The sequence below is a fragment of the Panulirus ornatus genome, chromosome 2, assembly GCF_036320965.1.
Source record: "Panulirus ornatus isolate Po-2019 chromosome 2, ASM3632096v1, whole genome shotgun sequence".
NCBI lineage: Eukaryota > Metazoa > Arthropoda > Malacostraca > Decapoda > Palinuridae > Panulirus > Panulirus ornatus.
This window is the reverse complement of record NC_092225.1, coordinates 40310493-40322961: the sequence shown is the minus strand read 5'-3', so window position 1 is coordinate 40322961 and position 12469 is coordinate 40310493. Positions and strand designations below refer to the sequence as shown.

The window sequence follows — 12469 nt, the reverse complement described above, 5'->3', positions numbered from 1 at the left end:
CAATCCTCAGGCACCTCACCGTGAGTCATACATACATTAAATAACCTTACCAACCAGTCAACAATACAGTCACCCCCTTTCTTAATAAATTCCACTGATATAACATCCAAACCTGCTGCCTTGCCGGCTTTCATCTTCCGCAAAGCTTTTACTACCTCTTGTCTGTTTACCAAATCATTTTCCCTAACCCTCTCACTTTGCACACCACCTCGACCAAAACACCCTATATCTGCCAATCTATCATCAAACACATTCAACAAACCTTCAGAAGCTGGTGACTGAGTTTGGTAAAGTGTGTGAAAGAAGTAAGTTAAGAGTAAATGTGAATAAGAGCAAGGTTATTAGGTACAGTAGGGTTGAGGGTCAAGTCAATTGGGAGGTGAGTTTGAATGGAGAAAAACTGGAGGAAGTGAAGTGTTTTAGATATCTGGGAGTGGATCTGGCAGCGGATGGAACCATGGAAGCGGAAGTGGATCATAGGGTGGGGGAGGGGGCGAAAATTCTGGGAGCCTTGAAGAATGTGTGGAAATCGAGAACATTATCTCGGAAAGCAAAAATGGGTATGTTTGAAGGAATAGTGGTTCCAACAATGTTGTATGGTTGCGAGGCGTGGGCTATGGATAGAGTTATGCGCAGGAGGATGGATGTGCTGGAAATGAGATGTTTGAGGACAATGTGTGGTGTGAGGTGGTTTGATCGAGTAAGTAACGTAAGGGTAAGAGAGATGTGTGGAAATAAAAAGAGCGTGGTTGAGAGAGCAGAAGAGGGTGTTTTGAAATCGTTTGGGCACATGGAGAGAATGAGTGAGGAAAGATTGACCAAGAGCATATATGTGTCGGAGGTGGAGGGAACGAGGAGAAGAGGGAGACCAAATTGGAGGTGGAAAGATGGAGTGAAAAAGATTTTGTGTGATCGGGACCTGAACATGCAGGAGGGTGAAAGGAGGGCAAGGAATAGAGTGAATTGGAACGATGTGGTATACCGGGGTTGACGTGCTGTCAGTGGATTGAATCAAGGCATGTGAAGTGTCTGGGAAAAACCATGGAAAGCTGTGTAGGTATGTATATTTGCGTGTGTGGACATATGTATATACATATGTATGGGGGTGGGTTGGGCCATTTCTTTCGTCTGTTTCCTTGCGCTACCTCGCAAACGAGGGAGACAGCGAAAAAGCAAAAAAAAAAAAAAAGAAAATATATATATATATATATATATATATATATATATATATATATATATATATATATATATATATATATATATATATATATATATACATATATATATATATATATTCTTTTTTTTTTTTGCTTTTTCGCTGTCTCCCGCGTTTGCGAGGTAGCGCAAGGAAACAGACGAAAGAAATGGCCCAACCCACCCCTATACACATGTATATACATACGTCCAAACACCCAAATATACATACCTACACAGCTTTCCATGGTTTACCCCAGACGCTTCACATGCCCTGATTCAATCCACTGACAGCACGTCAACCCCGGTATACCACATCGATCCAATTCACTCTATTCCTTGCCCTCCTTTCACCCTCCTGCATGTTCAGGCCCCGATCACACAAAATCTTTTTCACTTCATCTTTCCACCTCCAATTTGGTTTCCCACTTCTCCTCGTTCCCACCACCTCCGACACATATATCCTCTTGGTCAATCTTCCCTTACTCATTCTCTCCATATGACCAAACCACTTCAAAACACCCTCTTCTGCTCTCTCAACCACGCTCTTTTTATTTCCACACATCTCTCTTACCCTTACGTTACTTACTCGATCAAACCACCTCACACCACACATTGTCTTCAAACATTTCATTTCCAGCACATCCATCCTCCTGCGCACAACTCTATCCATAGCCCACGCCTCGCAACCACACAACATTGTTGGAACCACTATTCCTTCAAACATATCCATTTTTGCTTTCCGAGATAATGTTCTCGACTTCCCCATATTCTTCAAGGCTCCCAGGATTTTCGCCCCCTCCCCCACCCTATGATCCACTTCCGCTTCAATGGTTCAATGGTTCAATGGTTACTTCCTCCAGTTTTTCTCCATTCAAACTTACCTCCCAGTTGACTTGACCCTCAACCCTACTGTACCTAATAACCTTGCTCTTATTGACATTTACTCTTAACTTTCTTCTTTCACACACTTTACTAAACTCAGTCACCAGCTTCTGCAGTTTCTCACATGAATCAGCCACCAGCGCTGTATCATCAGCGGACAACAACTGACTCACTTCCCAAGCTCTCTCATCCCCAACAGACTTCAAACTTGCCCCTCTTTCCAAAACTCTTGCATTTACCTCCCTAACAACCCCATCCATAAACAAATTAAACAACCATGGAGACATCACACACCCCTGCCGCAAACCTACATTCACTGAGAACCAATCACTTTCCTCTCTTCCTACACGTACACATGCCTTACATCCTCGATAAAAACTTTTCACTGCTTCTAACAACTTGCCTCCCACACCATATAATCTTAATACCTTCCACAGAGCATCTCTATTAACTCTATCATAAGCCCTCTACAGATCCATAAATGCTACATACAAATCCATTTGCTTTTCTAAGTATTTCTCACATACATTCTTTAAAGCAAACACCTGATCCACACATTCTCTACCACTTCTGAAACCACACTGCTCTTCGCTAATCTGATGCTCTGTACATGACTTCACCCTCTCAGTCAATACCCTCCCATATAATTTACCAGGAATACTCAACAAACTTATACCTCTGTAATTTGAGTACTCACTCTTATCCCCTTTGCCTTTGAACAATGGCACTATGCACGCATTCCGCCAATCCTCAGGCACCTCACCATGAGTCATACATACATTAAATAACCTTACCAACCAGTCAATAATACAGTCACCCCATTTTTTAATAAATTCCTCTGCAATACCATCTAAACCTGCTGCCTTGCCGGCTTTCATCTTTAGCAAAGCTTTTACTACCTCTTCTCTGTTTACTAAATCATTTTCCCTAACCCTCTCACTTTGCACACCAAATCGACCAACACACCCTATATCTGCCACTCTATCATCAAACACATTCAACAAACCTTCAAAATACTCACCCCATCACCTTCTCACATCACCACTACTTGTTATCATCACCCCATTTGCGCCCTTCACTGAAGTTCCCATTTGCTCCCTTGTCTTACGCACTTTATATATATACATATATATATATATACATATATATATATATATGTATATATATATATATATATATATATATATATATATATATATATATATATATATATATATATATATATATATATATATATATATATATATATATGTATATATATATATATATATATATATATATATATATATATATATATATATATATATATATATATATATAGTTTTTTTTTTTTCATACTATTTGCCATTTCCCGCGTTAGCGAGGTAGCGTTAAGAACAGAGAGCTGGGCCTTAGAGGGAATATCCTCACCTGACCCACTTCTCTGTTCCTTCTTTTAGAAAATTGAAAAAAAAAACAAGAAATGGGAGGATTTCCAGCCACCCGCTACCTCCCCTTTTAGTCGCCTTCTACGACACGCAGGGAATACGTGGGAAGTATTCTTTCTCCCCTATCCCCAGGGATTAAATATATATATGTATATATATATATATATATATATATATATATATATATATATATATATATATATATATATATATATATATATATATATATATATATGTATATAAATATATATATATATATATATATATATATATATATATATATATATATATATATATATATATATATATATATATATATATATATATGTATATATATATATATATATATATATATATATATATATATATATATATATATATATATATATATATATATATATATGTATATATATATATATATATACGAGTTCTACCGCTGGATGCCTCATGAGACACTCCCAGGCATGATGTTCCCGGTACCTTACTTCGATGTAGACCCCGAGCAGTCGCACAGCGGACGCGTCCTTCTACACAATTTGACAGAGACGGCTGGAGGCAACTACCTATGCTAGGTGACTGGGGAATTCCCTATGCTCCTAACCACCTCTGACAGTGCCCCCTTGACTGCCGTAGATTTGCCAGACGCTGAGCCGAGGATTATCGAAGATGGATTTGGAGCTTACAGGCTTCAGCAGCTGATCACCGTCAACTGTACGTCCCACGGCGCCAGGCCTGCTCCAAACCTCACCTTCTACATCAACAACGAGTCTGTTGACCCTACCTGGGAGATCTGGGAGATGGTGTTTGTGAACGAGACGTCTGGGTTGGAGACGGCAGTGAAGAGCCTACAGTTTGTCCTGCGGCTGACCATGGTGCAACTGGACGCTGTGCAAGTGAAATGTGTGACGTCCATCACCGAAATGTACTGGCAGAGCAGCGAGATGACCCTCTCTGTTGAGTTACCCAAAACACAGGAGTATGTGTCGTACAGCATCAGTCAGAAGACAACAACCCACTCACCAGCTTTCTCCTGCGGTAGCTTGTTCCATTCTCTCAATTCCCTTCTTATGTTGTATTCAGTCTTCCTAATTCTATAACTCATCCTTATAATCTCTCACAATCCTTTTTTTATTATTAGCAATATGTCTTTTTTCGTTACACTCTATTTTCTGTGGATTTAGTTTGTTCTTATCTTTTCCTTTTTTCTTATGTTTTACTTATTCTAATTTTGTCATTGATCCTTATAATCACTTATAACCCTTTCTTTATTAACGAAATGTATTTTGATTTCACTCTCCTTCCTCTGGAGGTTGACGAAGGGGATATATGTGTCGGAGGTGGAGGGAACGAGGAGAAGTGGGAGACCAAATTGGAGGTGGAGGGATGGAGTGAAAAGGATTTTGAGTGATCGGGGCCTGAACATGCGGGAGGGTGAAAGGTGAGCAAGGAAAAGAGTGAATTGGAACGATGTGGTAGAACGGGATCGACGTGCTGTCAATGGAGTGAATCAGGGCATGTGAAGCGTCTGGGGCAAACCATGGAAGGTTCTGTGGGGCCTGGATGTGGAGGGGGAGCTGTGGTTTCGGGCATTATTACATGACAGCTAGAGACTGAGTGTGAACGAATGGGGACTTTGTTGTCTTTTCCTAGCGCTAACTCGCACACATGAGGTGGGAGGGAATGTTAATTCTATGTGTGGCGAGGTGGCGATGGGAATAAATAAAGGCAGACAGTATGAATTATGTACATGTGTATATATGTATATGTCTGTGTGTGTATATATATGTGTACATTGAGATGTATAGGTATGTATATTTGCGTGTGTGGACGTGTATGTATATACATGTGTATGGGGGTGGGTTGGACCATTTCTTTCGTCTGTTTCCTTGCGCTACCTCGCAAACGTGGGAGACAGCGACAAAGCAAAATGAAGTATAAAAATGAAATATATATATATATATATATATATATATATATATATATATATATATATATATATATATATATATATATATATATATATATATTCATATATATAGATAGATACATAAATAGATAGATAGATAGACTGATATGAATATGAATATGGCCACCTGTTCAACACCATGTCAACCGTCATCCTTCTGTTCCTCACACCTCTGGTTCTGATTTCTACATCCCTCTTGTACATGCCTGAGAATAGAACTTCTGACCAGATTTCAGCACGTCCACAAACTGAGGCACAAACTAATTTATAAAGATATAGTTAATTTTTTGATAATGCTTAAGATTTCAAATCCCATGGATTACATCAAATTTCTTATTGTAAACAAAATTAGCAGGCTTTTTAATGCATTCAGCATTCATGGAATGTTTTGAAACAAGAGAGGAAAGAAATAATTATCTGGAGAATTATTTGTATATTTTTTATGTTAAATGCTTTTGTATTTCTTGTACATGGTCTTTTTTTTCACAAAGAGGTCTCTTAACTGCCAAGCTAAAAGATGAATTTGTTCAAATTACAGACTATACTGATTCTTTGAATATCAAAAAATTAAATATGAGAAGATTATAGTACTTGGAAACGTTAATGATTTATATCTCAAGGACACTGCGCAGCTTTTTCTATGGGTATGTTTGCATAGTATTTTCACTATATACCTCAACTGAGTATAATGTCTTTTGTCATTAGAGAAAAGGTTTGCCTGCTTAGACCCCCAAGATTGGGGAGGGATAAGCTCTGTACACATCTAAGCAACTAGCACGTTGTAAGATTGTGTTCACACTTGATACAAGTAATCTCTGGCCTCCAGTTGTACTGGCCATCTCTTTCAATCTTCAGATAGAGTAATCCTGATAGGCTATATATATATATATGCATATATATATATATATATATATATATATATATATATATATATATATATATATATATATATATATATATATATATATATATATATATATATATATATATATATATATATATATATATATATATCCTATCAGGATTACTCTATTTGAAGATGTGCTCAAAGAGTGCTCAAAGATGAAGAGTGCTCAAATTACACAGGTATAAGTTTGTTGAGTATTCCTGGTAAATTATATGGGAGGGTATTGATTGAGAGGGTGAAGGCATGTACAGAGCATCAGATTGGGGAAGAGAAGTGTGGTTTCAGAAGTGGTAGAGGATGTGTGGATCAGGTGTTTGCTTTGAAGAATGTATGTGAGAAATACTTAGAAAAGCAAATGGATTTGTATGTAGCATTTATGGATCTGGAGAAGGCATATGATAGAGTTGATAGAGATGCCCTGTGGAAGGTATTAAGAATATATGGTGTCGGGGGTAATTTGTTAGAAGCAGTGAAAAGTTTTTATCGAGGATGTAAGGCATGTGTACGTGTAGGAAGAGAGGAAAGTGATTGGTTCTCAGTGAATGTAGGTTTACGGCAGGGGTGTGTGATGTCTCCATGGTTGTTTAATTTGTTTATGGATGGGGTTGTTAGGGAGGTAAATGCAAGAGTTTTGGAAAGAGGGGCAAGTATGAAGTCTGTTGGGGATGAGAGAGCTTGGGAACTGAGTCAGTTGTTGTTCGCTGATGATACAGCGCTGGTGGCTGATTCATGTGAGAAACTGCAGAAGCTGGTGACTGAGTTTGGTAAAGTGTGTGGAAGAAGAAAGTTAAGAGTAAATGTGAATAAGAGCAAGGTTATTAGATACAGTAGGGTTGAGGGTCAAGTCAATTGGGAGGTCAGTTTGAATGGAGAAAAACTGGAGGAAGTGAAGTGTTTTAGATATCTGGGAGTGGATCTGGCAGCGGATGGAACCATGGAAGCGGAAGTGGATCATAAGGTGGGGGAGGGGGCGAAAATTCTGGGGGCCTTGAAGAATGTTTGGAAGTCGAGAACATTATCTCGGAAAGCAAAAATGGGTATGTTTGAAGGAATAGTGGTTCCAACAATGTTGTATGGTTGCGAGGCGTGGGCTATGGATAGAGTTGTGCGCAGGAGGATGGATGTGCTGGAAATGAGATGTTTGAGGACAATGTGTGGTGTGAGGTGGTTTGATCGAGTGAGTAACGTAAGGGTAAGAGAGATGTGTGGAAATAAAAAGAGCGTGGTTGAGAGAGCAGAAGAGGGTGTTTTGAAGTGGTTTGGGCACATGGAGAGAATGAGTGAGGAAAGATTGACCAAGAGGATATATGTGTCGGAGGTAGAGGGAACGAGGAGAAGAGGGAGACCAAATTGGAGGTGGAAAGATGGAGTGAAAAAGATTATGTGTGATCGGGGCCTGAATATGCAGGAGGGTGAAAGGAGGGCAAGGAATAGAGTGAATTGGAGCGATGTGGTATACCGGGGTTGACGTGCTGTCAGTGGATTGAATCAAGGCATGTGAAGCGTCTGGGGAAAACAATGGAAAGCTGTGTAGGTATGTATATTTGCGTGTGTGGATGTATGTATATACATGTGTATGGGGGGGGGGGTTGGGCCATTTCTTTCGTCTGTTTCCTTGCTCTACCTCGCAAACGCGGGAGACAGCGACAAAGTATAATAAAAAAAAAATAAAATAAATATATATATATATATATATATATATATATATATATATATATATATATATATATATATATATATATATATATATATATATATATATATATATATATATTGATTCCCTGGGGATAGGGGAGAAAGAATACTTCCCACGTATTCCCTGCGTGTCGTAGAAGGCGACTAAAAGGGGAGGGAGTGGGGGGCTGGAAATCCTCCCCTCTCGTTTTTTTTTTTTTAATTTTCCAAAATTAAATGAGTTTGTTAGTGGTTTTGATGCACGAGACCGGGTTATAGAGATGGGTGATTTGAATGCAAAGGTGAGTAATGTGGCAGTTGAGGGAATAATTGGTATACATGGGGTGTTTAGTGTTGTAAATGGAAATGGTGAAGACCTTGTAGATTTATGTGCTGAAAAAGGACTGATGATTGGGAATACCTGGTTTAAAAAGCGAGATATACATAAGTATACTTATGTAAGTAGGAGAGATAGCCAGAGAGCGTTATTGGATTACGTGTTAATTGACAGGCGCGCGAAAGAGAGACTTTTGGAATTTAATGTGCTGAGAGGTGCAACTGGAGGGATGTCTGATCATTATCTTGTGGAGGCTAAGGTGAAGATTTGTATGGGTTATCAGAAAAGAAGAGTGAATGTTGGGGTGAAGAGGGTGGTGAGAGTAAGTGAGCTTGGGAAGGAGACTTGTGTGAGGAAGTACCAGGAGAGACTGAGTACAGAATGGAAAAAGGTGAGAACAATGGAAATAAGGGGAGTGGGGGAGGAATGGGATGTATTTAGGGAATCAGGGATGGACTGCGCAAAAGATGCTTGTGGCATGAGAAGAGTGGGAGGTGGGTTGATGAGAAAGGGTAGTGAGTGGTGGGATGAAGTAGTAAGAGTATTAGTGAAAGAGAAGAGAGAGGCATTTGGACGATTTTTGCAGGAAAAAATTAAATTGAGTGGGAGATGTATAAAAGAAAGAGACAGGAGGTCAAGAGAAAGGTGCAAGAGGTAAAAAAAAAAGGGCAAATGAGAGTTGGGGTGAGAGAGTATCATTAAATTTTAGGGAGAATAAAAAGATGTTTTGGAAGAAGGTAAATAAAGTGCGTAAGACAAGGGAGCAAATGGGAACTTCATTGAAGGGCGCAAATGGGGAGGTGATAACAAGTAGTGGTGATGTGAGAAGGAGATGGAGTGAGTATTTTGAAGGTTTGTTGAATGTGTTTAATGATAGAGTGGCAGATATAGGGTGTTTTGGTCGAGGTGGTGTGCAAAGTGAGAGGGTTAGGGAAAATGATTTGGTAAACAGAGAAGAGGTAGTAAAAGCTTTGTGGAAGATGAAAGCCGGCAAGGCAGCAAGTTTGGATGGTATTGCAGTGGAATTTAATAAAAAAGGGGGTGACTGTATTGTTGACTGGTTGGTAAGGTTATTTAATGTATGTATGACTCATGGTGAGGTGCCTGAGGATTGGCGGAATGCGTGCATAGTGCCATTGTACAAAGGCAAAGGGGATAAGAGTGAGTGTTCAAATTACAGAGGTATAAATTTGTTGAGTATTCCTGGTAAATTATATGGGAGGATATTGATTGAGAGGGTGAAGGCATGTACAGAGCATCAGATTGGGGAAGAGCAGTGTGGTTTCAGAAGTGGTAGAGGATGTGTGGATCAGGTGTTTGCTTTGAAGAATGTATGTGAGAAATACTTAGAAAAGCAAATGGATTTGTATGTAGCATTTATGGATCTGGAGAAGGCATATGATAGAGTTGATAGAGATGCTCTGTTTAAGGTATTAAGGATATATGGTGTGGGAGGCAAGTTGTTAGAAGCAGTGAAAAGTTTTTATCGAGAATGTAAGGCATGTGTACGTGTAGGAAGAGAGGAAAGTGATTGGTTCTCAGTGAATATAGGTTTGCGGCAGGGGTGTGTGATGTCTCCATGGTTGTTTAATTTGTTTATGGATGGGGTTGTTAGGGAGGTGAATGCAAGAGTTTTGGAAAGAGGGCAAGTATGAAGTCTGTTGGGGATGAGAGAGCTTGGGAAGTGAGTCAGTTGCTGTTCGCTGATGATACAGCGCTGGTGGCTGATTCATGTGAGAAACTGCAGAAGCTGGTGACTGAGTTTGGTAAAGTGTTTGAAAGAAGAAAGTTAAGAGTAAATGTGAATAAGAGCAAGGTTATTAGGTACAGTAGGGTTGAGGGTCAAGTCAATTGGGAGGTGAGTTTGAATGGAGAAAAACTGGAGGAAGTGGAGTGTTTTAGATATCTGGGAGTGGATCTGGCAGCGGATGGAACCATGGAAGCGGAAGTGGATCATAGGGTGGGGGAGGGGGCGAAAATTCTGGGAGCCTTGAAGAATGTATGGAAGTCGACAACATTATCTCGGAAAGCAAAAATGGGTATGTTTGAAGGAATAGTGGTTCCAACAATGTTGTATGGTTGCGAGCCGTGGGCTATGGATAGAGTTCTGCGCAGGAGGATGGATGTGCTGGAAATGAGATGTTTGAGAACAATGTGTGGTGTGAGGTGTTTTGATCGAGTAAGTAACGTAAGGGTAAAAGAGATGTGTGGAAATAAAAAGAGCGTGGTTGAGAGAGCAGAAGAGGCTGTTTTGAAATGGTTCGGGCACATGGACAGAATGAGTGAGGAAAGATTGACCACGAGAATATATGTTTCGGAGGTGGAGGGAACGAGGAGAAGAGGGAGACCAAATTGGAGGTGGAAAGATGGAGTGAAAAAGATTTTGTGTGATCGGGGCCTGAACATGCAGGAGGGTGAAAGGAGGGCAAGGAATAGAGTGAATTGGAGCGATTTGGTATACCGGGGTTGACGTGCTGTCAGTGGATTGAATCGGGGCATGTGAAGCGTCTGGGGTAAACCATGGAAAGCTGTGTAGGTATGTATATTTGCGTGTGTGGACGTATGTATATACATGTGTATGGGGTGGGTTGGGCAATTCTTTCGTCTGTTTCCTTGCGCTACCTCGCAAACGCGGGAGACAGCGACAAAGAAAAAAAAAAAAAAAAAAAAATTTTTCCAAAAGATGGAACAGAGAAGAGGGCCAGGTGAGGATATTCCCTCAAAGGGCCATTCCTCTGTTCTTAACGCTACCTCGCTATCGCGTGAAATGGCGAATAGTATAAATATATATATATATATATATATATATATATATATATATATATATATATATATATATATATATATATATATATATATATATATATATATATATATATAAAACTGAAAGTTGATGGAGAGAGGTGGGTGATTATTGGTGCATATGCACCTGGGCATGAGAAGAAAGATCAAGAGAGGCAAGTGTTTTGGGAGCAGCTGAATGAGTGTGTTAGTGGTTTTGATGCACGAGACCGGGTTATAGTGATGGGTGATTTGAATGCAAAGGTAAGTAATGTGGCAGTTGAGGGAATAATTGGTATACATGGGGTGTTCAGTGTTGTAAATGGAAATGGTGAAGAGCTTGTAGATTTATGTGCTGAAAAAGGACTGATGATTGGGAATACCTGGTTTAAAAAGCGAGATATACATAAGTATACTTATGTAAGTAGGAGAGATGGCCTGAGAGCGTTATTGGATTACGTGTTAATTGACGGGCGTGCGAAAGAGAGACTTTTGGATGTTAATGGCTGAGAGGTGCAACTGGAGGGATGTCTGATCATTATCTTGTGGAGGCGAAGGTGAAGATTTGTATGGGTTTTCAGAAAAGAAGAGTGAATGTTGGGGTGAAGAGGGTGGTGAGATTAAGTGAGCTTGAGATGGAGACCTGTGTGAGGAAGTACCAGGAGAGACTGAGTACAGAATGGAAAAAGGTGAGAACAATGGAAGTAAGGGGAGTGGGGGAGGAATGGGATGTATTTAGGGAATCTGTGATGGATTGCACAAAAGATGCTTGTGGCATGAGAAGAGTGGGAGGTGGGTTGATTAGAAAGGGTAGTGAGTGGTGGGATGAAGAAGTAAGAGTATTAGTGAAAGAGAAGAAAGAGGCATTCGGACGATTTTTGCAGGGAAAAAATGCAATTGAGTGGGAGATGTATAAAAGAAAGAGACAGGAGGTCAAGAGAAAGGTGCAAGAGGTGAAAAAATGGGCAAATGAGAGTTGGGGTGAGAGAGTATCATTAAATTTTAGGGAGAATAAAAAGATGTTCTGGAAGGAGGTAAATAAAGTGCGTAAGACAAGGTAGCAAATGGGAACTTCAGTGAAGGGCGCAAATGGGGAGGTGATAACAAGTAGTGGTGATGTGAGAAGGAGATGGAGTGAGTATTTTGAAGGTTTGTTGAATGTGTTTGATGATAGAGTGGCAGATATAGGGTGTTTTGGTCGAAGTGGTGTGCAAAGTGAGAGGGTTAGGGAAATGATTTGGTAAACAGAGAGGAGGTAGTGAAAGCTTTGCGGAAGATGAAAGCCGGAAAGGCAGCAG

The 12469-nt window shown here is 39.8% G+C and overlaps 1 protein-coding gene across 1 annotated transcript; it reads left to right on the top strand.

Annotated features, from left to right (window-relative positions):
• Nucleotides 1-4096: 4096 nt before the first annotated feature.
• On the top strand, nucleotides 4097-6336 carry LOC139752134 (uncharacterized). Its single transcript, XM_071668057.1, has 2 exons — nucleotides 4097-4502; nucleotides 6299-6336. The coding sequence occupies exons 1-2, from the start codon at nucleotides 4097-4099 to the stop codon at nucleotides 6334-6336; spliced, it is 444 nt and encodes a 147-aa protein (XP_071524158.1).
• Nucleotides 6337-12469: the final 6133 nt, after the last annotated feature.